This window comes from Adiantum capillus-veneris, chromosome 21 (assembly GCF_014529385.1).
Source record: "Adiantum capillus-veneris isolate H3 chromosome 21, ASM1452938v2, whole genome shotgun sequence".
Taxonomy (NCBI): domain Eukaryota; kingdom Viridiplantae; phylum Streptophyta; class Polypodiopsida; order Polypodiales; family Pteridaceae; genus Adiantum; species Adiantum capillus-veneris.
The window spans coordinates 127903875-127931584 of NC_140951.1; the positions used below are offsets into that span (position 1 = coordinate 127903875).

At 44.4% G+C, this 27710-nt stretch overlaps 1 protein-coding gene across 2 annotated transcripts in view; it reads left to right on the forward strand.

The window, feature by feature from the left end:
• The first annotated feature begins 1874 nt into the window (after nt 1–1874).
• LOC147431702 (putative nucleoside diphosphate kinase 5) overlaps nt 1875–27710 on the forward strand; it is a 66098-nt gene continuing 40262 nt past the window's right edge. The window contains exons 1-3 of one of the 2 annotated variants that reach the window (XM_086494625.1): nt 1875–2610; nt 25416–25523; nt 25655–25711. In XM_086494625.1, the coding sequence (XP_086350751.1) occupies nt 2327–2610; nt 25416–25523; nt 25655–25711 (449 nt within the window). In that variant the 5' untranslated portion in view covers nt 1875–2326. Of the gene's footprint in view, nt 2611–25415; nt 25524–25601; nt 25712–27710 lie in introns of both variants that reach the window. The other variant, XM_086494626.1, reaches the window with a different exon arrangement.

Consider the following 27710-nt stretch of genomic DNA (forward strand, 5'->3'; position numbering starts at 1 on the left):
CGAATTGACTTTTGCACCCCACAAATTGAGGGTCCTTTGCCTTGATTAGCGGGCAGTGCCTTGAGTAGTGGGCAAATGAAGGATTCAAGCGGGAGTCCATTCGTCAAGCTACGGGTCACAGATCAGCTCCCACCTTTGTAAGTCGTAGGCAGAGCTCGCAACAGCCACACCCTCCTCAATGCTCACGCTCAGCACAACCTCGACTCTCCTTTGTTGCACGCTCATCTTCCCGCCCTGATGACTACACAAGCTTCCGCTCAATCGTGTGTGTGTGTGTGCGCGTTTGAGAGAGAGAGACAAAGAGACACAGAGAGGGTGTGTGTGTGTTGCAAGGAAGAAAGCATGAGTGAGTGATGGCTTCCTCTATGGCGCTCTCAAATTCCCTAACCTCCGTGGCATGCGCTTCTGCGAGCCATGTAGTCGGCCGCGATGTCAGTCACTCCTCCTCCTCCTCTCTTCTCCGCAGATCTTGGGAACAACGTTGCAACTCTCTTCCTCTTCAGTTTCTCTCTCTTCGCGTTCCAGTACTCACCTTCAACAACTCATGGTTTGCAAGGTGTCGAAGGGCAATGCATTCAGGGATTCATATGAGAAGTTCAAGAAAGTAGGAGCCGATGTGAGCGGTGAGACCTCATAGTCAAAACTGCAAGACCGCCAGAAGTTGCAAGAGCAGGCTGAGGCGATTCTCAAGGCCGCACGTGCAGAGACCACGGTGGAGCTCAACAAGATGAAGAGGGAGACGGCAACAAAGCTTGATTCCAAGCTTTAGGAATCACATGAAAGAATAGAGAAAGAGCTTTCAGAAGCTATTGCAAACCTAGAGGTGCAGAAGCAGGAGACTTTGAAGAGCCTTGACAAGGAAGTCCAAGATCTAAGTGAGGAGATTATTGCTGAGGTCATTCCCTTCAAGATATGAGATGTGAGTTCGTCCTATTTTTTTGCTCCTTGCACTTCATTTCGGCTGGAGTGAGAGGCCCTTTCGACAATGCCCCCTCTCGCCCTGCCCGCTGGAGTGAGAGGCCCTTTTGACAATGCCCCCTCTCGCCCAGTTGTACCTGATCATGTAATTTGTCCAAATGTAATTGCCTCTCACATTGATAATGCCATGTGCAAGACCGGGCTAAATCCACCATGTGAATGTACTGTGTATATTGAGCTATTGTAGCTTCATATTTGGTGATCTACTTTCAATCCTAGAGAGAGAGAGAGAGAGAGAGAGAGAGAGAGAGAGAGAGAGAGAGAGAGAGAGCGCTTTTAATTTACTTCAGTTTATTTGTAACCAGACATTTTATTATTAGTTCCACTAAGATTATATTCTCTTCAGCCATAATTTTGGCCTTTTGAAGACGGTTAAGATCCACCAAGTTTGTATCAATTTGCTCTCATTAGTCATTTTGGACTTTTGAAGAGGTTAATATAACATTTCATTTCATTTCTCATTCTCATTCTCTCTCTCTCTCTCTCTCTCTCTCTCTCCACACACACACACACACACACACAAAGCTCCACACAAGTCCCTTTTTTTTTTCTTAGTGATTTGAAACTCTCTCTCTCTCTCTCTCTCTCTCTCTCTCTCTCTCTCTCGCGCGAACAACGCCTGATGTGGGCATCCTCAATCACTGATGTTCATTTTAGCTTTTATTTTCTTTCATTTTATTTTGTACCCAAACATTGTATTAGATCCACTAAGATTGTATCAATTTGCTCTCATCTACCATCTTGGCCTTTTGAAGATGATTAAGATCCACCAAGTTTGTATCGATTTTCTCTCCCGCGAAGAGAGAGAGAGAGAGAGGCCCGGCCATACTAGTAGGAAGTTAATTGGAAAAGGATCGGGAATCTCAGTTGATGCGAGGCAGAGTCCATTTAACAGGGGACATACGAGGCAAGGCCATGAGGCACAAGTCAAAGTGGGGGAAAGACCCGGAGGGGCCACGAGGTGTCTGGCGATGCTAAGAGCCGGGCACATTTCAGCTGGCTACTGCGGAAGCAGATCACATTTATAGTAATGTATGGATTGCCGTATGTAGCAGTGTCTTGTGGATGGTGGGTTAGTTACTAGAGCTGCAACTTAGCGAAGCTTCCCGAAGCCGTGCGTGTTCGAATCATCAGGCACCCTTTTAGAGAGTGAGAGATATGAATCCGAAGGCTAGCAGTGGGAATGAACGCTGGCATTGGGAATCAGGAGGAATCGGCTGACAGAATGAATAAAACACCTGGTACCCAAGGTCCTGGATGGCAATATAAGGTCCTCCTCTGGAAATCTTAAACACGGGCCAACCAACAGGTACTTGAGCTGGCCGCACAGCTTAACTAGCGAACGAAAATGGCGCGCTTATACCCGCTACTGGTATGGACTGTGGCTCTCTTCATCTTCCCCTCTTTGTTTTCATCCAAAGCAGTACCGGGGAGGGAGCGAACTCTGGCTTTGGTGAAACCTGACGGGGTTCGAGCAAACCACACACAGGCTGTTAAGTCCATCATCGAAAATGCGGGCTTTAACATCATCATGGAGAAGTCTCTTCAGCTAGACATGATGACTGCAAAAGTCTTTTATTACGAGCATTTTGCGAAGGCCTTTTTCGATGATTTGATCGACTTCATGACCAGGTTCGAGCTTTCAAAGTTTCATGTCCTTGCATGGTCTGTGCTCTACAAGTCATGTACCTCTTTTGAACATTCTTCTGGCTTTGAACTTATCATATGAGTGTGCATTATGGGATTTGTGTGCTTGGCCGACTGTATCAGTTCTAACAATGTATCTGGTTTGAGTCATGCTAGGGTGTCACATAGAAGACCGGAAGGCATACAACTTCTTTTCCAAATTTCCTATGTTTCTTTTGAAGGGTAGCATTTTCCTAGGCTCTTCTAATTTTAGGGCTGTGAGCGACCCTGGAGGTGTCCAACTTAAGCATCTTTAACTTCAACATGATTAATTGCCTCATTGAATCTAAAATAAAGATTCCCCTTTTGGTTCTCCAAAAAAATGTTGCAAGGATTTTGCAGACCTCGTCTGAAACGTAGCTTCAGGTATCAGGATGTATTTGGCGCAAAATTCTTTAGTGCTAAGTTTTCAACAGAGGTGCCAAAGCTCTGCAGAAAGTAAACAAACTGCTTTCCAAAATTTGAAATCGCTTTCAACATAACTGCATTCAACAGAGCTGGGGACTTGATATTGACTGCCATGCAGGCATTGCAGGGTTATTAGAAGCTACATTCACCACATGGATTCCTCTTTCAGCTTTATGTTTACACCAAATGCTGATCCTTGTCTATGTCCCACTGTTGCAGAATAGGTACATGGTAGCACCTGACCTGTTGTAGCATTCATTTTACCGATTGCAGTTCTGATACTGGGCTCGTCTTCTTCCCCTATGATTACGATTATGGTAACAATTATCATAATCATGTCGAAATCTCTGACATGCCTTACAATAAGCTTTTCGAGGAATAGAAATCGAGGTCAACCAATTTCCTTCAGCTTTCTAGAATCAATTTATTAATCTTAGTGTTCTCCCCTGCATCTTTTGTCTTCGGCTTTGCCTTTTCATCCTTGCTTTAAAGCCTTTGAAGTTTTCTCTTTCTTCTTTCTTTTCTTTTTTCTTTTTTCTTTTGGGATCAATTGTAATCTTCATTTCATCTTTTCTCTTTTCCTTCTTTCATTTTCCTTTCTTCATTATGATATATCTTCTTCCTGTTCTAATAGCTGCAAGTAAAATGTTGCTTATTAGCAAGTGTGTCATTACTTGTTTCTACACTTTTCAATTGTTTCCCGAGTCCATTGCAAAAATTTGGTCAAGCATCCGCATGACGAGATGCACTCCAAATGGCGCACCACCTTGAAGAAGAAGACTACAGCAAGGACTCCCGCTCAGAAGGTGTACTCAAAGGATGAATTCGATGAAGCGGTAGATTGGCGAGTCAACAGGCTCATGAAGACCAAGAAGTGGCGAGGGAAACAGAGTCTGAGTAGCAGACTATCCGGGCTACTTGGGTTGAAGATCTACTTTTGAGAATGCCAAGAAGGACATTCTCACAGCTTGGACTTCTACCTCCGAGTTCAGTGACGAGGATAGAAAAAGCAAGAAGAAGGCAAAGAATAGCGGATCCCACATGAGATCTTGGAAGTAGTTTGATGGTCTGGATGAGGATTCTTCCTCCTCAGACAGTTTGGATTATGATGAGCCGATGTTTTCAACTAAGCGGAAGCACTTTTACAGAGCCAACCAGTATGATTTTCTGGAGGACAAGGGTAAGAAGCCCAAGGATTTTAAGGAGGGTGGGCAAGCAATAAAGTTTGATACTTTTTTTGGTTTTAAGGATACCCACAAGACCCTCACTTTTATTCAACAGTTTGACATCGCATATCCCGGAGGATGCTACTTAGAGCATTCCAAGGTCCGGAGGGGGGCATCTTACCTCAAGGGTAACGCACAAACCTCTTGGTCTACCTTGCTTCTACAGAGGGAGGCACCAATGAAGTGGCTTCCGTTCAACCGAGTTTTTACTTCCTCATGGCTCACTCAAGAAAACGAACGCGATGTGATCATAGCTTGGAATCATCTGAGAATGACCAAGGAAGACCTAGATACTTTGTATTGTGCAACAGAAGGGAATGATGTTGTATGGCTCAGGATGAGTGATCAGTGAGTGCTCAAGGTTCCTTTTACTGAGGGGAAGGGAGAGCCTTCCTTAGAGAGAATATACAATGAGCAAAACGAGTGGAATGCAAACTGTGATTGAGAGTGCATGAGAGTGCTAGAGAGAGAGAAAAGAGACGACACCAGATGGGTTCCCAAACCCCCCTCTAAGGGCTCCTTCTCTATTGCTAGAGAGGTATTTGCTTTAGATTGCACAAAGGTTTGGTACAATGCTTCTAGATGCTGTGGTACTTGACGACGACGATGACACCAAAGATGTCGACGACGACGATAATGAAGACTGAGGGTGAAAATGAAAAACGCTAGGGTTGAGGCTGGCTGAAAACTGAGCGTTGTCGCTGAATTCTGCAATCGCGTCGGCGACGATGAGGCTATGCAAAAACGTTGATGGCTGAAATCTGAAAACGCTGCCTGAATCTGATGGCGTTAGTGGATTCCGACGAGGATCTGGTACGGGAAAAAGGTACGGAACTGCGAGGCTATGGGCTGAAAACGTTGAGGACTGCTGTCGCCAGCAGGTGTATTTTTCCAGTTGCCTTCCGTATATAATTACTAGATATTTTTATTTATTTTTATTTTTACTTGTTTTCCGCGGAACCCTTGAAAAGGTTCAAGTGGACATTGCATGGCTAGTGTGAAACGATTGCGGCCGAATAGGTTTCTCACATTGGGAGTCTGGGTCGATCAGTTTGGGACTGGTTGGGCCAGTTAGCATTGAATTCTGATGAGTATGGAAGCTTGTGTGCGCCAAATGAAGTCTTGGCCACTCGGAAAGTCACTTACAATTTTATAAGTCAGTGAGAACTAGGGAATTAACTCAAAGGGGCAAACTGGACGCTTGGCAGAACCAGAACAACCTGCAGCTCTCATCCCAAGAGGGGGCGCCCATTTTTCAGTCGAGGCTGGATTTTTGCTCACAAAGTGACCTACAATGTGTGTGTGAGTAGTGGGTGCACTGTGCAGGTCTACAACTTTAATGGAAAGCTTGCCTTCTTCTCTGTCTCATGTAGCGTGATGACTTGCTCTCGTGCATCTCTCTCTCCCCTTTGGCACATATGGTAATGCCCCACTAGTTGGGCTACTCAGATGAATATGTAGAGTTCGGGGGGTTTATGCGTGTTTGCCAAGGCAAGAGCCTTCTGAATAGGAACCGGATTAGCTAATTGCTAATCCCCCACAAGTACGCACAATTCCATTGCGAAAGATTGCGAGTTTGGAGAGTTTTCTCGCGTGAAAACTCGTCCAATTCATAGGGGAACTGTCCCATTGCGTGCAGGAGCCCTTGGGACACGCGTAGGCGTGTTCGCTCCGCTAAAAACAATCCGAAACAGGGAATTACAGCCTGCTGTGTTTTGAAAGCTTCCAGATAGCGAGGGAATCCTCCCTAGACATGTACTTTTGACCTACAGGGGTTTTTGCGTCTCTATGTTGCCGAAATCAGGTCGAAAACCTACGTTTTCAGCCCTCGCCAGGTCTGGACAGCTTTGCGAAAGCTTGTACTAAGTGGTTGGATCGTCTACCTTAAATCGAATAAAAGAAATACCGGAAGGGGCGCCAGTCTTTGGGGCCTACAGGATGTTCGTCTCGTGTGCGCAGTGACATTCTAGTCGATGGACGCATCTGTGTTCTCTTTCCTTCTCAGTGCTCTGTGTAAAGTTAACAAGTAATTGAAATAGTACTGCCCTCTACGTTGTACAAGCCGGTTATATGGTTCCATCGACGGGATAGTCCCTTTTTCTTCAAAAAGTGCAGCGTGGATTGTTTTGGGTGAAAGCAACACAGAGCTTGTCGTTATGGCAGAGAAGAGAGACCAAGTACCTGAAGAGGGATCTTCCTCACATGGCACAGAGAAAGTTCCTTCAACTCTTCAAGAAGAGGACAGGCTGTTTAGAGCTCAACTGTGTTGCTGCATGGACATGTTTCAACAGTTGGCTAGCAATCCAAGGGTGCATGAGTTCTTACAGGCTTCAACACTGGGTTTTCAGCCTCCTATACAGGGCATGATTGAGGCGTTGCAGGAAAAGGAGATTTCCAATGCGCAAAGGACTCATGATGCTCGAGGGAATGCCCATGTGGTTGAGCAACTAGCGGTGTCCAATGATCCAAGAAACTTGCTTTAGTTGGATAGGAACCGTTTGTGAATGGTCAAGGGAGTAATGAACAGGCTATGCGTCAGACCCTTCCATTACCTAATACTTATCCTGGTTATTTTGGAGGTGGTTTAGTGTTTCAAGCTATGGTTGGACCTTCCACAGGTTATATGCCAGGGAATGTGTTCGGGACAATGCAAACAGGCATGGGTAACCCTATGTACGCGAACATGGGTGTCCAACTAGGATTTCAAGGTGTCTATGGCTAGTTTCGAGTGCTTGGAACACAATTTGGTATGGCTGGTTTTTTGCAGCCATACGTACAAAATGTAGATACGACAGGTAAAACAGTAGATGCGAGTGTTGGAATGAACAATCATGGAGCACCACTGTTACAGGCACCTGTTTATGATAATAACGCTCCTTTGAGTAAGCCGAAGGATTACAAGGAAGGTGGGCAGGGAGTGAAGTTTGAAACATTCAGAGGAACTGAGGACCAATTGAAGGCTTTTGACCTTCATACAACAGCTCGATGCAGCTTATGTTGGAGGAAACTTCACGGAATCTTCAAAGATACGCAAGGTTGCCACTTTCTTGAAAGGGAATGCGCTTCAATGGTGGACCGCATTGTTGAATCAGCGGCAAGCCCCAACAACGTGGGTCCAATTCAAACAGCTTTTTTTCGCCTGCATGGCTGACAAACACTTTCGAAGTGGATGTGATGACAGAATGGCACGAGTTGAATGCTAAACAGTGTGCGAATTTGGAAGAGTAGAATAAACAGTTTTTGTCCGCATTGTTGCCATTCACCTCTTACAGATTTGTGCCATTGTCAGAACAGATTGAGAAGCACTGTTGCGGATTGCCCAAGAAAATCAGGGACTACTGCACAAAGACTACTGTCATGAATATGTTTCAGTTGATTGAGAATGCAAGAGTAGCCAACAATTTGTCGAAGGGAGATTTCGATGGATTTAATAGCCACACGAAAGGGTCCCAGGGCAAATAGTTTTCAGCCAAGGGCAATGTTGCAACAAAGCCTTCTGTGCCTCCCACAAAGAAGCCCTCCAGTGAAGAAGCTGACACGTCCAAGAAGCAGTCTAAACCTTCTTCGGGACGAGGACAAGGACAAAAAAGGCATTTTTCTGGCAAAAGCTTTGAAGAAAGGAAAGCTCTTAGGGAGGCGAAGAAATGCTCCATTTGTGAAGAGGAAGGACATTTTGCAAATGAATGCCCACAGAAGAAGTCATAGGATAAGGATGACAAGTCAAACCATAAAGGGAAGAAGCCAAAGCAGAGTGCAGGACTTGTCCCAAATTTGGTTGGTGACCAGCCAAACATAGATGCCACGGACCTGTGCAGAGCTTGGGGCAAAGTTAGAGACCATACAGTACTAGTTTTCTTTGATCCAGGAGCCCGTGCAAATTTCATATCACCAGAATTGGCATAAAGTTGGGCATTCGTGCAGAGGAGATGGGTATGACAGGGGAAGCAGGTTTGGCATGCCCAGGTCATTCAGAGCTTGTTACTCCCATTTTGGGGAATCTTCGTCTGCACATTTAGAGCTATGTGGATGCGGAAGAATTTCATATTATGCCACTTGAGGGCTGTGATGTGTTACTGGGTATCCCATGGTGTTACAGGTTGTATGCTATGGTAGATACTTACAACAAAAAGATTACCCTTGTACATAGAGGAAAGACTCATGTCCTTGATGTAAAGCTTAAAGGCGAGTCTGTTCCAGTTGTTTCTGCTTTTGCTATTTCATCTGTAATAAAGAATCATCTTTCTGCGTACTTGATCTTTGCAAAAGAAGTACTTGAAGTTGTATCTAATTTGTCTACCTTAGATAAAGACATGTCAACTTTTTTGAGTGGTTTCAGTGATTGTTTTTTAGACTCTTTGCCAGGGGAGTTACCTCCTAAGAGACCTGAGGATCATACCATAGATCTTGTGCCAGGTTCTAGTCCATCGAATAGACCACTATACAGGGTTAGTGCAGCCCAGCAGAAAGAGATTATGAGTCAGGTCAACGAGCTTTTAGAGAAGGGGCTGATTCAGCCCAGCTCATCCCCTTTTCGTTTGCCTGTACTCTTAGTGCAGAAGAAGGATGGTTCATGGCGCATGTGCATTGAATATCTCGCTTTGAATAAGAACACCATCAAGAACATGTTCCCCATACCGAGGATAGATGACATTCTTAATCGGCTTGAGGGAGTGTCATTGTTTACAAGGATAGACCTAAAGAGTGGGTACCATCAGATACGCATTAGGCCAGAAGATGTCCATAAGACTGCATTCATGACAACATTTGGTCTCTATGAGTTTCTTGTTATGCCATTTGGTCTCACAAATGTTCCTGCCACGTTTAATAGAATGATGGACATAATTTTTAGACCACATAGAAACTTCGTGGGTACCTTCTTTGATGACATGATTGTCTACTCAAAGTTTGAAGAGGAGCATAAGGATCACTTGACCGCAGTTTTCAATTAGTTACGTAAGAACAGGCTACTCATTAATGCGAAGAAGAGTGAATTCTTTTTGGAAGAGATTCACTTCCTTGGGCACATTGTTTCAAAGGATGGGGTACGCATGGATCCCGCCAAAGTGGAAGCAATTAGGTCATGGCCAGACTTGAAGTCCGTACATGACATTCGAAGCTTTCTAGGCTTATGTTCCTACTACAGGAGGTTCATCCAAGATTTTGTTGAGATTTCTTCTCCACTCCATGCACTGCAAGGAAAAGGAGTTACTTTCAAGTGGACAGCCAAGGAAATTTTAGCCTTCAAACACTTAAAAAGAGAAGTCGACTTCAGATCCTGTAATCATTTTGCCAGATCTTTCGAAACCTTTTGTGGTTCAGTGTGATGCGTGTGGTCATAGTCTGAGTGCAGTTCTAATGCAGAATGGCCGAGTAGTCGCATATGAGAGCAAAATTCTTTTGAAGACTGAAAGAAACTTGCAATTCTATGATAAAGAATTGTTGGCAGTAATTCATGCTCTCACTAGTTGGAAACACTATCTGCTAGGGGCTGATTTTGTTGTCCAAACTGATCATCAAACCTTGTGATATTTTCTCACACAAACGAAGTTGTCTGAGAAGCACATGGGATGGGCAAACTTGTCAATGTTCCATTCTTATGTTGGGCATCGTGGAATTGATGCGACAGTGAAAGGGGTTGAGGCATTCTTCTACTGGCCAGCTTTGCGTCAAGATGTTGACACATTTGTAAGATCGTGCTTAGTTTGCCAAAAAGTCAAATTCGACAGGCAAAAGCAATCGGGATTGTTGCAGCCATTGCCGATCCATGATAGGCCATGGAAAAGCATAGCAATGGACTTAATCTTTGATCTTCCAAGGATGCAAACAGGCAATGATGGGATTTGGACTATCATTTGTAGGTTCAGTAAGCAAGTCCATTTCATTCCCGTGAGGAAGAAGATAAAGCCAGAACACATAGTCAAGATATTCATGAACAATATCTTTAAATATCCGGGGATGCCTCAATCAATTGTTAGTGAACAGGGATCCACGTATGACGAGTCTTTTCTGGAAGGCATTTTTATAGGCACTACACTAAAATTCTCATCTTCGTTTCATCCGCAAACTGATGGACAATTAGAAGAGGCAAATTCTACTGTCCTGGATCTGCTCAAATGTTATGTGGCAACTTGGGTGTAAGGTGCAGCGGACGTGATTGTTGAACTTTGCTCAAGATGAGTGCTCTGAACGGTGCTCAAGGTTCATTTTACTTACGGAAGGTAGAGCCTTCCGTTCCTTTAGTGAGAGAGTGCAATGGACACAAACAAAGTGATGAACACGATGAATGCAGGTGCTGAGACTGAGAGATAGAGAGAGAAGAATACGACACTAGAATGTTGTCAAACCCTCCTCCGAAGGTCCCACTCTCTATGGCAAGAGTGGTCTACTATTGATTGCACAAATCTCTACAATGCTTGGACTTGCTGACGATGTCGACAACGACGAGACGGGCTGAAATCTGAAAATGCTAATGGCTGAAATCTGCAAATCTTTATCTGCTGAATTTTGACTCTATGTCGGTGACGATGTCGATGGCGACGATGCGACGACGACGCGCTGAAATCTGCGTTTTCCGGGCTGAATCTGCAAACTATGTTGGATCTGACCGTGCGGCGATGATCTGCTGCGGGAAGGTGAGATCTGCGAGGTTTGGAACTTCTACTGCGGTGTCCGACTCCTGAAAACTGAAAACGCTGATGCTTCGTGGTGTTCCGTCACGGTGGATCTGCAAAACGCTGGGGTTGATCTGCAAATAAAAAACGCCAGGGCTGAAAACTGTCTGTTGTGTGGGAAATCTGCTAACGCTAGGGCCGATCTGCTGTGGTGATGTGGAATCTGGTAAGGCTAGGGCTGATATGCTGTTTCTTGTTGTTGCCGAGGCTAATCTGACATGCAAAAACGCCAGGGCTGGTTTTGTGGGAAAAACGCTAGTGTCTCTTGCTGATGCAGAAAACGCTGGGTGTGGGGGTCCTGCTGAGCAGGTACCTGTTGAATTCTTTGGTTCCTGCTGCCTCTTTTGCCAGAAAGTGCTAGCGCTAGGTTTACTTATATAGTTGCTTGCTAAAATTGCCCTACCCAGTTCCCAACAAAAGTCACTTGAAAATAATAAGTGAAAATTGGATAAAATAGGGAAAATAGGTTTTCTGCACTGTAAATAGCTCCTGATGGAAATCTGATGATCATGCTGTGTGCAACCAGAGGATATGCATCTACTCTAAGTGTCTGGACATGCACGGTCTGCTAACAGACTCACAAAAGTGCCAGATCACTTCGTAATCTAGGCTAACCGAACTGAACTGAACCCATGTAATAAAGTAGCTTGTCGACGTATACATAGGGTTAGATGTGCACGTGACATCCCCTTCTTTTTAAAGTGAGGTACTAGTACCGAACTGTATGGCGTCGAGGGAGATCGCCAACAGCGTTTGGAATCCTGGAAAGGACTCTTCGCCGGCCCACTCTGATGTGTAGGTCATGCGATACTTGAACTTCATAGAGGTCTACAACGCTTGCTTCTTTGGGCCGCGCCGAAAGTGACACAACGTCATCTGTGGCTCCTTCAATGCTTTCAACTTCGTCGATAGTCATGCATCTACCTTCTTCAAGAATCTCCGAGGATGAAAATTCTTGAAACCACTTCCAACACAAAAACATGAACATACCCATTCCAGTTGGTATTGTGCTAAGTTGGTATTGTGCTAATTCTTTCTATCTTTTGTGGTGCGTATGCCCTATCAACTAGCTCATTTTTGTGCTAATTTTTTCGATTTAATGCTTCTTTTAGTGCTAGGCTTCATTATGGCTGAGTTTGCCCTTGATCTCCGGAGTCATGACAGAAACTTAGTACATTGAACTTTGTGTTGATGTATGCTCATGTGCGTGTGCGTGTGGTGTGTGTTGTGGTTGGGAGCATATGTTAATACCTAGTTCTACACCCACTATTTGGCACTGACGACGTTAGTGGGGATGTCGTGGTATTTAGTCAATACTATGCATGATGGAGTTGATGGTTATATTGTCTTGTGGGTGACTACCATGGGTCTATACCTTGCACTTTCCTTTAAGGGTGAATCTGGGCGTATCCTGGATTCATCTAGGTATATTTTTTAGTCGTATGGCGGACATGCAAACTTCACATTGTCAAGTTTTTGTCCGAGTTACGACCAGTTGGTATTGTGCTAATTCTTTCTATCTTTTGTGGTGCGTATGCCCTATCAACTACCTCATTTTTGTGCTAATTTTTTCGATTTAATGCTTCTTTTAGTGCTAGGCTTCATTACTGCCCTTGATCTCCGGAGTCATGACAGAAACTCAGTACATTGAACTTTGTGTTGATGTATGCTCATGTGTGTGTGCGTGTTGTGGTTGGGAGCATATGTTAGTACCTAGTTCTACACCCACTATTTGGCACTGACGACGTTAGTGGGGATGTCGTGGTATTTAGTCAATACTATACATGATGGAGTTGATGGTTATATTGTCTTGTGGGTGACTACCATGGGTCTATACCTTGCACTTTCCTTTAAGGGTGAATCTGGGCGTATCCTGGATTCATCTAGGTATACCCATTCCATGTAAAGTGACTGGAAAAATTCTAGTCTTCTTTAAAGACTATGCATGCAATGTAGATGAACATATAGACGGAGTGCCAAACCGTTCATCAAACACACGCAAACAATAGAATTGAAACTTGTCTTTTTGATCTAAATCAATGAACTGTGGCAAATCACAAAGGAAATGCCGATGCTTGATGCTCAATCCTTCGTGTGCTCTTTCGGATACCGTGTCATCTCAAGGAAGAGACATGGAATGTGAATTCCTTGGGTGTAAACATTTCATCTTTTCATGAGTAATCCGCATACATGCGTGCTTATTCATGAGTGAATTGTGTTCATCGTGCAATATGTCATGCCTATGAAAAGGGATCACATAAGGACGGTGACTAAAATACAGGAAAACATCACAAATGAAACACTCGAACAATGCGTGCTGACTAATCATTCGAACACTTAATACTTCCTGCGGGGGTTCTTTAGACCTAGGCTCGAGAGCCAAGATCGTTTCTTCGTGATCTATCGAACCTTCCTGTGAGGGTTCTTTGGATCTCGACTCAAGAGCCAAGATCGGCTCTTCGTGATTGGTCGAATCTGCAATGAGGTTAGCTTCACTAGAAAAAGTATCAACTAAACCATCATCCTTGGGAACAATCACATCATTATCATGCAAATCATCATGCTCGTGAATAATCACATCTTGATCATGCAAATCATCATGCTCGTGAATAATCACATCTTGATCATGCAAATCATCATGCTTATCATTATCATTCAAATCATCATGCTTATCATAATCATGCAAATCATGTGTGTCATGCTTGGGAGAAGAAAAGACTGAAAGAGTCTCCTTCTCCTGTTCCTTTTCAAACTGCACCTGCACATTAGAAAAAAGTCGCAACAACACTTTCATGTGTTGGTCACTGATCGCTTTTCTTGCTTTGTTCTCGCGATCAAATTCTGCTTGTCTTTCTTTGTTCTCGCGATCAAATTTTGCTTGTCTTTATTCGCGCTCACGATCCAATTTGGCTTGTCTTACTTTGGCTTCCAAGCGTGCTTGCTTGTGCTCACGCGCTATGGCTGCCATTCTTTCTTCATATTTGCGCTCTATGGCTGCTACTCTTTCTTCGCTTTCTAACTTTCTATCCATCATCATCTTGTCGAAAGCCTCCATAGGAGTTAGTGCAATCCTTGGCGTAGATGGAGAAAGGGGAGGGTCAGAAAAACCTCCTGGTGGGGAAAACTCTTCTTCGCCACTCCCATGCTCACCACCTCCATGCGAAGTATCAATTCCTCTTCGGGTCATGACCATCCACTGAAGTCTTGGGTTCTTAAGTTCACGAGGAACTTGGGTTCTTGAGGTTCTTGAGTTCTTGAGGTTCTTGGGGTTCTTGGGTTCGTGAGGGTCTTGAGGTTCTTCTGTAGCTTGCAATCTGTGCTAGAGAAGGATCGCTCTTCACCCAAGTTCTACTCTTTCCCGCGGGCGCACCCCTTGGCGGCTTTGCGCTCACACCAAGGTTGCTTTTTCCCACCTCACGTCGATTGGCCGGCTGCTAGGTGCACGGTCCGCTCTCAATGAGTGAAAAGAGAAATAAGGGGAGGCTGGACAAGCCCTTCTTTCTTGGGTTTCCTGTCACTCTTCAAAAACACGATTAGGAATCGACACGCCCAAGAGGACTTGGGTTACGTGCGACTGCAACAGCAAAAAAAATTCTTGTGGTTCTTTCCTTGAGTGATGCAACGGATGTGATTGTTGAACTTTGCTCAAGATGAGTGCTCCGAACTGTGCTCAAGGTTTCTTTTACTCACGGAAGGTAGAGCCTTCCGTTCCTTTAGTGAGAGAGTGCAATGGACACAAACAAAGCGATGAACACGGTGAATGAAGGTGCTGAGATTGAGAGATAGAGAGAGAAGAATATGACACCAGAATGTTGTGAAACTGTCACAAGGCGGGCACCACGTGCCAATAGAAAAGAACAGATTGAACAGATTTTTAGCACTTCAATAATAACCGAACTGAAAGAGAGAGACGACACGCGACACGGAGTGGCGGAATTCTACCCCAGAGAGTATTGGCCCCAAACCTTGGCGCCCCTTTCGGTATTTCTTTATATTACATCAACACAGTACAAGCCGGTACTCCAGACTCTGCACCTTCTCCAGGAAGCATGCCAGAGAATGAGCCCTAGCCTCATATTTAAAGGCCCTTGGCTTGAAAAGCAGTTACAGTAAAAAGCTTTTAAAACTCAAAAGCTTCTGGTCCAAAAAGCAATGCCAAAAGCTGCCAGCGTAGTTTACGGAAATTCGTACAGCCCGCCACGTCATCAACCAATGCAAAACGTGGAAATCCATACAGCTTGCCACGTCATCATGCCAGCACAATTTTCGGAAATCTGCCAAGTCATCAGTTTTTGCGCGTGTCCGGATCTTGCTTTATTTTCTTCCTTTATGTCACTTGGGGCCCCATCAAACGGAGTCTCCATAAGTTGGTAGGACTTCTTCTGTTACTTGTTCTCCTTAGGGTTTAGGCCCCTCGGCCACATATGTAGGTTGGCTCCATTCTTTAGGCTTTGACATGCCAGCAGTTTGTTACATCTCCCCTTCTTGAAAGAGAGTAATCGTCCGCGATTATAACATATCTGCAAAACAACTCAAGTTAGCTCAAAAATTTCCGAGGGTCATTTCGAGGGACATTCCCAGGGACAATCAATTTGCTCTTTTTATTAAGGAGTTAGCTTCTCCTTTCTGCTCTTTTGATCAAGGAGTTAGCTTCTCCTTTCGACTGTTTTGATCAAGGAGTTAGCTTCTCCTTTCGACTGTTTTGATCAAGGAGTTAGCTTCTTCTTTCTGCTCTTTTGATCAAGGAGTTAGCTCTGATACCACTGTTACAAGGCGGGCACCACGTGCCAATAGAAAAGAACAGATTTTTAGCACTTCAATAACAACTGAACTGAAAGAGAGAGACGACATGCGACACGGAGTGGTGAAATTCCACCCCAGAGAGTATTGGCCCCAAACCTTGGCGCCCCTTCCGGTATTTCTTTATATTGCATCAACACAATACAAGCCGGTACTCCAGACTCTGCACCTTCTCCAGGAAGCATGCCAGAGAATGAGCCCTAGCCTCATATTTAAAGGCCCTTGGCGTGAAAAGCAGTTACAGTAAAAAGCTTTTAAAACTCAAAAGCTTCTGGTCCAAAAAGCAATGGCAAAAGCTGCCAGCGTAATTTACATTAATTTGTAGAGCCTGCCACGTCATCATGCCAGCGCAATTTTTGGAAATCTGCCATGTCATCAGTTTTTGCGTGTGTCTGGATCCTGCTTTATTTTCTTCCTTTATGTCACTTGGGGCCCCATCGAACGGGGTCCCCATATGTTGGTAGGACTTCTTCTGTTACTTGTTCTTCTTAGGGTTTAGGCCCCTCGGCCACATCTGTAAGTTGGCTCCATCTTTAGGCTTTGACACGTCAGCAGTTTGTTACACAAACCCTCCTCCGAAGGCCCCACTCTCTATGGCGAGAGTGGTCTACTATTGATTGCACAAATCTCTACAATGCTTGGACTTGCGGACGATGTCGATGACGATGAGAACGACGACGAGACGGGCTGAAATCTGAAAACGCTAATGGCTGAAATCTGCAAATCTTTATCTGCTGAATCCTGACTCTATTTCGGTGACGATGTCAATGGCGACGATGCGACGACGCGTTGAAAATGCAGATGCTGAAATCTGCGTTTTCCGGGCTGAATCTGCAAACTACGTTGGATTTGACCGTGCGGCAATGATATGCTGCGGGAAGGTGAGATCTGCGAGGTTCAGGACTTCTACTCCGGTGTCTAACTGCTGAAAACTGAAAACGTTGATGCTTCTTGGTGTTCCGTCGTGGTGGATCTGCAAAACGCTGGGGCTGATCTGCAAATCAAAAACGCTAGGGCTGAAAACTGTCTGCTGTGGGAAATCTGCTAACGCTAGGGCTGATCTGTTGTGGTGCTGTGGAATCTGCTAACGCTAGGGCTGATCTACTGCCTCTTGTTGTTGCTGAGGCTAACCTGTCATGCAAAAATGCAAGGGCTGGTTCTGTGGGAAAAACGCTAGTGTCTCTTGCTGATGCAGAAAACGCTAGGTATGGGGGTCCTGCCGAGAAGGTGCCTGTTGAACACTTTGGTTCCTGTTGCCTCTTCTGCCAGAAAGTGCTAGCGCTAGGTTTACTTATATAGTTGCTTGCTAAAATTGCCCTACCCAGTTCCCAACAAAAGTCACTTAAAAATAATAAGTGAAAATTGGCTAAAATAGGGGAAATAGGTTTTCTGCACTGTAAAATGCTCCTAATGGGTTTTGATGGAAATCTAAAGATCATGCTGTGTGCAACCAGAGGATATGCATCTACTCTAAGTGTCTGGACATGCACGGTCTGCGAACAGACTCACAAAAGTGCCAGATCACTTCCTAATCTAGGCTAACTGAACTGAATTGAACCGATGGCATGAAGTAGCTTGTCACGTACACATAGGGTTAGATGTGCACGTGACATTGGGAACATCATCTTCCATTGGTTGAATATGCTTACAATAACACTGTGCATACGTCAACAGGTAAGGCACCATTTGAGATAGTGGAAGGAGGGAAGAAAGTCCCGCCCATTTTGCAGACTAAGGACAAGATATTGAGGCAAACAAGTATGTCCAAGATATGGATGAAACATACATGAAGATAAAGATTGCTCTTGAAAAGACTCAGGCTAAGCAAAAGAAAGCTACTGATCGTCACCGTCATGAACTTGTATTTTCACTTGGTGATTGGGTGCTTTTGCGCTTTGAAAGGGCCAAGTTAAGGAAAAGGAAAGGCAAGGAAGGTTTGTTTCCTAAGCTCAGTATGCGATATTATGGTCCTTTTTAGATTTCAGAAAAGATCAGCGATGTAGCTTACAGGTTGAAGCTACCAGAAGGTTGGAAAATACATAATGCTTATCATGTCAGCCTTCTAAGACCCTTTGTTGGTGATGTGCCAGAGAATATGCTTGATAAGGAACAACCCGAAGTGGAAGAATTGGATGAGATCCTTCTTCCTGAAGAGATATTGGCACATAAAGAAAGAAAGGTTAAGAGGAAAGGTTGCAAGACGTTATTCAAGGACTATCCATTGTTGGATGTCAAATGGATGGAAGAGTCTGAATTGGTTGATTCACCTCAGCTATTGCAATTGTATCTTGAAGCCTTTCAGATGGAACCCACAGTGACTTGATGTAGCCTTTTTGGAGCAAGGCAAGAGCATGGTTCATGATGCTCAACAGAGTAGCTAAGCAATTGTATCTACTCTCATACATAATTTAGCTAGAGATGTTTGTGCTCGACAATACACTAGAAGACTTCTATGCTTGATATATGTGTCGTAGCCAGGTTGGTGGGATTGTTTAATCGTCCAACGCTACATTTTCGGAAGCATGTATATCTTGGATTCCCATCATAGAATACATGTGATATCAGGAGATACCGCATGTATTATTGGCATGCAAGCGAGGTCGCTTGCAGTATTTCAAGGGTGGAAAGTGTCACCAGGAGGTGTATTTTTCCTGTTGCCTTCCGTAAATAAGTACTAGATATTTTTACTTATTTTTATCTTTACTTGTTTTCCGTAGAACCCTTGAAAAGGTGCAAGTGGACATTGCATGGCCAGTGTGAAATGGTTGCGGCCGAACAGGTTTTTCACATCGGGAGTTTGGGTCGGTCAGTCTGGGACTAGTCGGGCCAGTTAGCACTGAATTCTGATGAGTATGGAAGCCTGTGTGTGCCAAATGAAGTCTGGGCCACTCGGAAAGTCACTTACAGCTTTATAAGTCAGTGGGAACTAGGGAATTAACTCAAAGGGGCAAACTGGACACTTGGTAGTACCAGAACAACCTGCAGCTCTGATCCCAAGAGGGGGCGCCCATTTTTGAGTTGAGGTTGGGTTTTTACTCACAAAGTGACCTACAATGTGTGAGTAGTGGGTGCACTGTGCAGGTCTATAGCTTTAATAGAAAGCTTGCCTTCTCCTCTGTCTCATGTAGCACGATGACTTGCTCTCGTGCATCTCTCTCTCCCCTTTGGCACATATGGTAATGCCCCACTAGTTGGGCTACTCGGATGAATATGTACAGTTCTGGGGGTTTATGTCACAAAGTGATGACGTGGCTGTCCAAATCCTAATCTGTAGAAACCCTAACCCTAAAAAATTGAAACCCTAACCCTAACCTTAAAACTCTGCAAACCCTAATCCGTACATGTTGACGTTGCAGTCCCCGCGTTTTGCGGCGCAAATCACGGGTAACTTTTGCGTGAAAAGTTCGGCAGCTTTTGGGGCATTGCTTTTCTACGCATGTGAAGAGAAAGAGAGAACTGCTTTGTTTGCTTTATTTCCCTCTCAAGAGAGAGAGAGATTATGAGAGACAAAGAAAGCTTTTGCTTTAGCTTTTGATTTTCAGTTTTTGGAAAGCTTTTGGGGCTCTGCTTTTGGCAACCCTTGTATCTTTAAATAAGTGGGTAGGCCACTCACAACCTAGAGCATCTGGATGCAGAGTCTGAGTGTGAGCGCCTGCCCGCACTCTTGTACTTTGAACTCAGATTAATACAAAAAGAAATACCGAAAGGGGTGCCAGTCTTTGGGGCCAATATCTCTAGGCACGGAACTCCGCTGGGCCAGTGTTGAATCAATTGTGAACTGTGAACTGTTTTGAAGTGGTTATTTGGTGTTGTCGTGGTAGATTCTTGACTTGGAGTGTCCAAGTCTGTTACAGTTTATGCGCTTTTGCCAAGGCAAGAGCCTTCTGAATAGGAACAGGATTAGCTAATTGCTAATCCCCCATAGGTACGCACAGTTCCATCGCGAAAGATTGCGAGTTTGGAGAGTTTTCTCGCGTGAAAACTCGTCCAATTCACAGGGGAACTATCCCATTGCGTGCGGGAGCCCTTGGGACACGCGTAGGCGTGTTCGCTCCGCTAAAAACGATCCGAAACAGGGAATTACAGCCTGCTGTGTTTTTCTGCAGGTTTAGGGTTTTGCACCTAAATTGCAAGGGAACACCAGGGGAGCCTCGTGAGAGCCTTGGGATGCGTGCACAGGCTTTTGGGCACATGGCAGTGAAAAACAGAGAATTACAGCACGCTGAATTTCTGTGACAGCTCACCAGAAAGCTTCCAAATAGTGAGGGAATCCACCCTAGAGAGGTACTTTTGACCTACAGGGTTTTTTGCGTCGTTATGCTATCGAAATCAGGTCGGAAACTTGCGCTTTCAGCCCTCGCCAGGTTTGGACAGCTTTGTGAAATCTTGTACTAAGTGGTCCGATCGTCTACCTTAAATCGAATAAAGAAATACCGAAAGGGGCGCCAGTCTTTGGGGCCTACAGGGTGTCTGTCTCGTGTGCGCAGTTCATTCTAGTCGCTGGACGCATCTGTGTTCTCTTTCCTTTTTCCTTCTCAGTGCTCTGTGTAAAGTTAATAGGTAATTGAAATAGTACCACCCTCTACGTTGTACAGGCCGGTTATAACTGCTACTGGCCTTTTTCCCAAGGCTGAAAACGCTGATGTCTGTTGGCCAAAAACGCTAGCTTGCTCTGGATCTGCTTCTTGAGAAAACGTTGGAGAGCCTGAGGATGTTGCCGGTCTGTTGGGTGCTGTGCCCTCTTTGTGTCTCTGCTTCTTTTGCTTCTATTGGGTGCCCCTTGCCTTTCTCATATAGATGCATAGATCTTGGTCGAGCAGTGCAAGTACAGCCCCACGATTGGGATTTATCAAAAAGTCGCCCTAATAAAGGGACGTAAGAGGTGTTTCACTTGCACTTGCAAAACTGGATCCCTGTGGTGAAAAATGCTCATGCTCTGATGCTAGTGATCGTTAAAAGCATTGAGATATAGTTCTTGATGTAAAATTAAAGGGCGAGTCTATCCCATTTGTATCGGCTTCGGCCATTTCCAGATTAATGAAATCCAATCTGTTTGTTTACTCGATCTTCTTACATGAGATAGATGCAAGAAAATGTCAAATTTGTCCGACCTCAGGAAGGAACAACAAGACTTTTTGCAAGCTCAAGCTGATTGTTTCTTTGAAGGCTTGTCAGGAGAGTTACCTTCTCAGTGTCTTGAAGATCACACTATTGATTTAATTCCGGAGGGTCTCATTCAACCCAGTATGTAACCGGCTTGGGCACTCCAAGCGAGAAATCAATAGCAACACACGCTCAAAAACTTCAAAATCACTGAATTTTAATAGAAAGAGAGCGAGAGAGTCGTCACGGCCCTGCAGAGTTCCGTGCCCAGAGGTATTGGCCCCAAAGACTGGCGCCCCTTTCGGTATATCCTTTTATATTAATCTTTGAGCAAAGTACAACTCCCGCGGGTGCTCACTCTCAGACTCTGCGTCCAAATGCTCTGAGAAGCGAGCCCCCTTCGATCACTTATAAACATTACAAGGGGTGCTAAAAGCAGAGCCCCAAAAGCCTGTAAACTCAAAAGCAGTTGGTCAAAAATCTGCCATAAAAATCTGCAGTGCGAAAAGCAAAATTTCCACACAGTCCTGCCAGGTCAGCCTGTCAGCGTGAAAAGCAGAATTTTCGTACGCTGTGCCACGTCAGTCTGTCAACGTGAAAGGAGGAATTTTCATACGTTGTGCCACGTCAGCCTGTCAGCGCGATTTGCAGCGTCCGTGTAGTCAACCTGCCAACGCATTTTTCATGCGTCCGTACAATCAGCCACGTCATCACTTCTGTCCGGTCTCACAGGTGGTCATGCCACTTCATCATTTTGTGACATATCCCCCTCTTGAAAGAAATGTAATCGCCCTCGATTACGCGTGCAAAACAGACAGAGGCCATAAACCAATCTAGTAGACACCGACTCTAAGTACCGACGCACTAGACACGACACCTTTAGCACTTGCACAAAGACGACAATCACATCACTGCTCATGACATCACGGGACATCACATGACAAATCAATCACATAAAAATTCATTCCAAATCTCAGACCATGACTGCAAGCAACGTATTTAGTAACCGCATCTAGATCCATCCCGGATCTCACTGATGCCGGATTAACTAATCCTTATTGCGATCATGTCTGTAGAGATTTATGAGGCCGAAATGCTGCAGCTTGTAGTCATTTCTTCTTTCAATTCCTGCACTCAAACAAGTCAAATATGAGAGTAAAAATCAATCATATTCAATTTCGGGAATTCAGTACGGTCAGCAACGTCATCACTTTTGTCCGGTCACAAGTGGTCATGCCATGTCATCATTTTGTGACACAGTACCTCACTTTATTGTTCACCAGTGGTGTTGGTTTTAAAGAAAGATGGATCGTGGAGAACGTGCATTGACTACAGGGTTCTCAATAAAATCATCAAGAATAGGTTTCCAATACCTAGTATCGGTGATATACTGGACATGCTAAAGGGTTTGTAACAAACTTGGACACCCTAAGTCTGGAATCTGTCACGACACAAGAGAGATTCACTTTAAAAACTTCACAAATTTAAATCCCAGTACAACTGAGTCGACACGGCCCAACGGAGTTCCGTGCCCAAGAGAGTGGTCCCAAAGACTGGCGCCCCTTTTGGTATTTCTTTTTGTATTAATAATAGAGCAAAGTACAATTTCCTTGGGCTCTCCTCTGCTCACCGGCTCGTCAGCACTGAATCTGCCAAGGGGAGCCCTAAGGTCTTATTTAAAGGCCCTTGGCCTTGGAAAAGCAGTTTACATGAAAAGCTTCAGTTTGAAAGCATTTGGGACCAAAAGCTTGCGCTAAAACAGCCCAACGCAAATCGCGAAATTCCGTACAACCAGCCACGTCAACAACGCAATTCGTGGGCGCCCGTACACCCGGCCACGTCAGCAGATTCTTTGCAAATATTTTAATGCCTTGTGTCACTTAGGCCTCGTCGGCAGGGTGTCATAAAGCTGGAACAACTTTATTAGTTATGCCACGTCATCAGTTTGTGACATACCCCCCTCTTTAAAGAATGGTAATCGCCCTTGATTACGCGTGCAAAACAGACAGAGGCCATAAACCAGTTCAATAGACATTGACTCTAAGTACTGACGCACTAGTCATCACAGATGAAGCACTTGCACAAAGTCGACACAGTTAGTGCATATTCACATCATATCAATTATATAAAAATTGATTCCAGATCTAAGACCATGATTCCTTGCAACGTATTTGGCAATCGCACCTAGATCCATCCCGGACCTCATTGATGTCGGATTAGCTAATTCTTATTGCTATCATTCTATATAGTATAGATTCTCAAGACCGAAATGCTGCAGTCATTTTGTCTTTCAGTTCCTGCACTCAAACAAAATACATGAGAGAGTACACATCATTCAGGTTCCAATTCGGGAATTCCCATTTTCAATATTCATAAAGTCATACAATAGAATACTATCGGCATAGCAATAAGGGGGGCTCTCTCACCCCTTTAGTAAAAGGAGCCTTGGGCACTAATTGAGCACTCATTCTGAGCATTCACCATCATTCACTTCCGCTGCACATTACACTAAGATGGTCTAGAACTAGAACTGTTTGTGTATGAGACATATAAGGCCATTGGACAACCTTGCAGACAAATGGTACAACGAGTTTACAAAGAACCATTTTGAAGATTAAAACTCATTGAAGAAGGCATTCTTTAATGCCTTTCGACTTGGTGACCATTTAGAAAAATCTTTGGACGATATTGAAAATTTGGTGCTAGAAACTGGTGTGACCTTCGCCGAGTTAGTCATTGGGACTAGGGCTCTGGTAGCCAAGCTTCCCCAACCACCTGGAGACTTCATGGTACAAAAATGGGTAGATATGGCTCTCCCCGAGGCATGGAGCTCGGAGAGTTTGTTGAACCAGACTCTAACTTGGGAGAGTTTATTGCTGCAGCTACACGAACATAGGGAGCTAGAAAACTGTTCAAAGAGCTTTCTGGTGCTATACCAACCAGTGTCTTTATGTAAGGTGACTAATTGGGTTTTTAAGCACGGAGCTCGAGGTGCTCGAGCTACATTATGCCTTGCAAGTTGCAAGAAGAAAGGACCTCACTCCACTCACTAAGGCAAGTAAGGTGCCTCTAATAGGCAGTGGTGGAGCAAGTGAGGTGGGAAAAGAGGAGATTAGAGCCCAAGGAGAGTATAAGGCACAAGTATTGCGCAACACATGTTGGAACTGGCCACCTCCCTTAAGCCTGTCCCCATAGGGCCTATTGCCATTTCTGTGAGAAGAGTGGACATGAAGATAAAGACTGCTACTATCTCAGGGGGTTCAGGAATCTTCAAAACCTTGTTCACCCTATGCAGCATGGCATAGCCCTCGCTTCTAATATGGTTTCCCCTATGGCCATTCAAGTCATATGCTCTCTCAGCCCACTTTGCACAGCTGCATCCAACCTTAGAACTTCGACAATGTTAACATGGCCCTGACTCCTGAGGGCTTCTACATTATTGCTGCCCACACCTCAAGTTCGAACGCTTCGGATTCGACAACCTACCTCCCTCTTGACCAGCCAATCGCCTTTCCTCTTATAAAGATGTGAGTATGTGTCAATCCACCTGATAATTGTCAATTGCGATCCTTAACCCCGACACTCCCTAAGACCCTTCAGTCCACCTCGGACAACCCTCCCAAACACTTGAGATGAAGCACTTCCCTGCTATGGCAGCCTACGGGGTCACCATCCAGCCGTTGCTTGAAGAGACCAACCCTTAGGTTAGGCTGGAAAACAACAAACAAGCACCAAGAAGCGGTCACTTTGGAAGCAGAGAGGTTGAAAATGCCGATATGACAAAATGGGCCATAACACAGGAATAATAGGTACTGTAGGGCTCGCGCTGGAGAGGACAAATCTCAAGGCTTAACAAAAACACTGATGAAGTAGGCAGGTTCAGGACTGCTGGGAAGCGAACTTACATAGAAGGGGTCACATAGATGCCTAAGAAACGATCCAACAATGTCAAGTAGAAATGCAGATGAATGGCTGCAAAAACAGCAGAAGAGAGGTTGCTTGGGCAATAGAGAGGCAGCTGACTCAATTCCGAGTAGAAATGCAGATAAATATTGTGAGATCTGGGTGTACAGAGTGGGCTGTAATTTGTCGCTACGTATGTCAAGTGCTACCGATAGATTCGCATTTAAAAGGCAGTAATACAAGCTATCAGGGTGGGATTGGGTGAAAAACAATGGAAGCAGGACGCAGCTGCAAAAAAAATGAAGATTTGGATGGTTCTTGGCATGATAAAACAATAGGGTGTGGCGATGGGAGTTAACCAGCAACTTATTGATTTTTTATGGTTGTTGAGTCCGTTTCCAACATTCACGTTTCTTTAATCTGCATTGAACCTTGTTCCTGTGCGTGTTTTTTAGGCACTTGACTTGCTTTAACATCTTGATTGCTCAAAAGCACACTTTTTGAATGTATCTCAGAAAGTAAGCCTCGGTTGAACTGCCATAATTGAAACACCTCGCAAGATTAGTTATCGATTATGACTTACGTATTGCCATCGACGTGTAGAGATTTCAAGTGGGTTTGTTCTCAATTTCTTTTGCAGTGGTCCCATCCTGGCAATGGTGTTAGAGCAAGACAGTGCAGTTGCAAAATGGCGTGAGTTAATTGGACCCACTGATCCAAAGAAAGCACAAATTGAGCAACCAAATAGGTGTGTGATGCTTATTGCTTTTGAATCACCATTCAAACAGATGACTAGTGCTATTAATTGATAACGTAGATGATACAGCATTAGGGCCATATATGGATCTAGTACAACGCAAAATTGTGTTCATGGATCAGATTCTATTGCAGCAGCAAATCGAGAAATTATGATTCTGTTGGGAGATGTTCAAGCAGGTGCGTTGTTCTTAACGAGATAACTGCACAAAAAGCAAGTTCTTACGTATTCAGATTTTGCACATGACTGTTTTGTGACTGGACAAATAGTGAGTTTAGATTGAGATAAGAGTTTGTTATGCAGTTCACCAATATCAATGACTTCAATCACACTTCTAATTCTAATAAAGGCTCTATTATGCAAATACCTAGGAACTTAATAATGCTTTGTGTAAATGATGCATGTCCCATGGCAAAGCAAATGCAAAACATCAAGTTCATTCATTCTTTTTGTAAATTAATATATAACTTCTTGTGTTGAATGACAAATCAAGTGTGGGATCTTATCAGCAGAACTACCACCGTGAGATTTGCGCCCAATAATTGGATGCTTGTACGGAAAGCCATTTGGAGACAACTTGTTGGTTTTTGTCTTCAAACGTGTTGTTCTATGGCATGTTTTGGAGGATTTACAATGCCTTCAATTTTGATGGCCAAGTGGCAGAATTAGATCTTGGATCAATCCATAGATTTTTTTGAATTTATGTATTGCATGGTTTAATCTCCAATTGTGTGCAATTCACAATTTGTAACCTCATTACCAATTTGAGGAGAGAGCCAAGACCCCTTTCATGTATAAGGTTCCACCAAGAAGCACATACCTTTCGGCATGAGGAAGGAAGGCATACTTCTGTGATTTTTCCAACTCATACAATTGCCCAATTATAGCTTGCATTGTAGCATATGTTTTTCAGCCTCACATCTGTACTTTGCTACACCCCAACTACCTGTTTAACCTTCAAAAGAGCCCCAAGTACCTATTTAACCACCAAAAGAGGATAACCTCTTACCCTTATGCGATGGATGCCAAGCTCAAGGCAAAGATGTAGTCCTTTCTCCAAAGTAGCTACTCTGCTTCATTGTTGCTTTGCACTGAAAGCTTCAAACTCCTGTGGGTTACCAAAGTGCCTTGTGGATCCTAAATCACAATGCTTCGTAAAGCTCCACCATAGTTTTTCCTGTGTGAACGTCACGTGCACATCTAACCCTATGTGCATGTGGACAAGCTACTTCAGGTCTAGGGTTCAGGTCAGCTTAGGAAGTGTACTGGCACCTATGTGAGCCTTTACGCAAGCCGTGCATGTCCAGGCACTTAGAGTAGTTGCATATCCTCTGGTTGCACACATCATGATCATCAGCATTATAGTCCGTAGCCATCGTGAGCATTTTACAGTGCACAAAACCCATTTTCCGTATTTTAGCCATTTTCCACTTATTATTAATAAGTGACTTTGTTGGGAAACTCGGTAGGGCAAATTGGCTAAGTTAATATATAACGAAACTAGCGCTAGCACTTTCTGGTAGAAGAGGCAGTAGAGTTCTCGCAACTGACAGTGCACCTTCTCAACAAGAACCGGCAGGAGACTCAGCGTTTTCAGCCACAAGACAACCTGGCGTTTTGGTACTTCCCAGATCAGCCAGCGTTTTCCAGATTCCAGCCCTAGCGTTAGCAGATCAGAGAATCAGCCCTAGCGTTAGTAGATCGCAGAATCAGCCTGGCGTTTTTGCAAGTTGCAGATCATTCTAGCGTTTTGCAGATTCCCGGCGACGAGAACATCCATTGCATCAGCGTTTTCAGTTTTCAGCACTTAGACTCCGCAGTAGCAGCCCCAAACCTCGCAGATCTCACTTTCCCGCAGCAGTTCCTTGCCGCACGATGAGATCAACCAATGTTTACAGTTTCAGCCCGCTGTTCGCAGATTTCAGCATCTGCATTTTCAGCGCATCATCGCGTCGTTGCCATCGCCATCCTCGCCGACACAGTTGTAGAATTCAACGAATTTGTAAATTTCAGTCCCTAGCGTTTTCAGTTTTCAGCCCGTCTCGTCGCCGTCATCATTGTCGTCGACATCATCGGCAAGTCCATTGCATTTAGACCATTGTACCAGATTGTGCAATCAATAGCATAGACCTCTCTCGCCATAGAGAGTGGGGCCCTTGGAGGAGGGTTTGACAACAT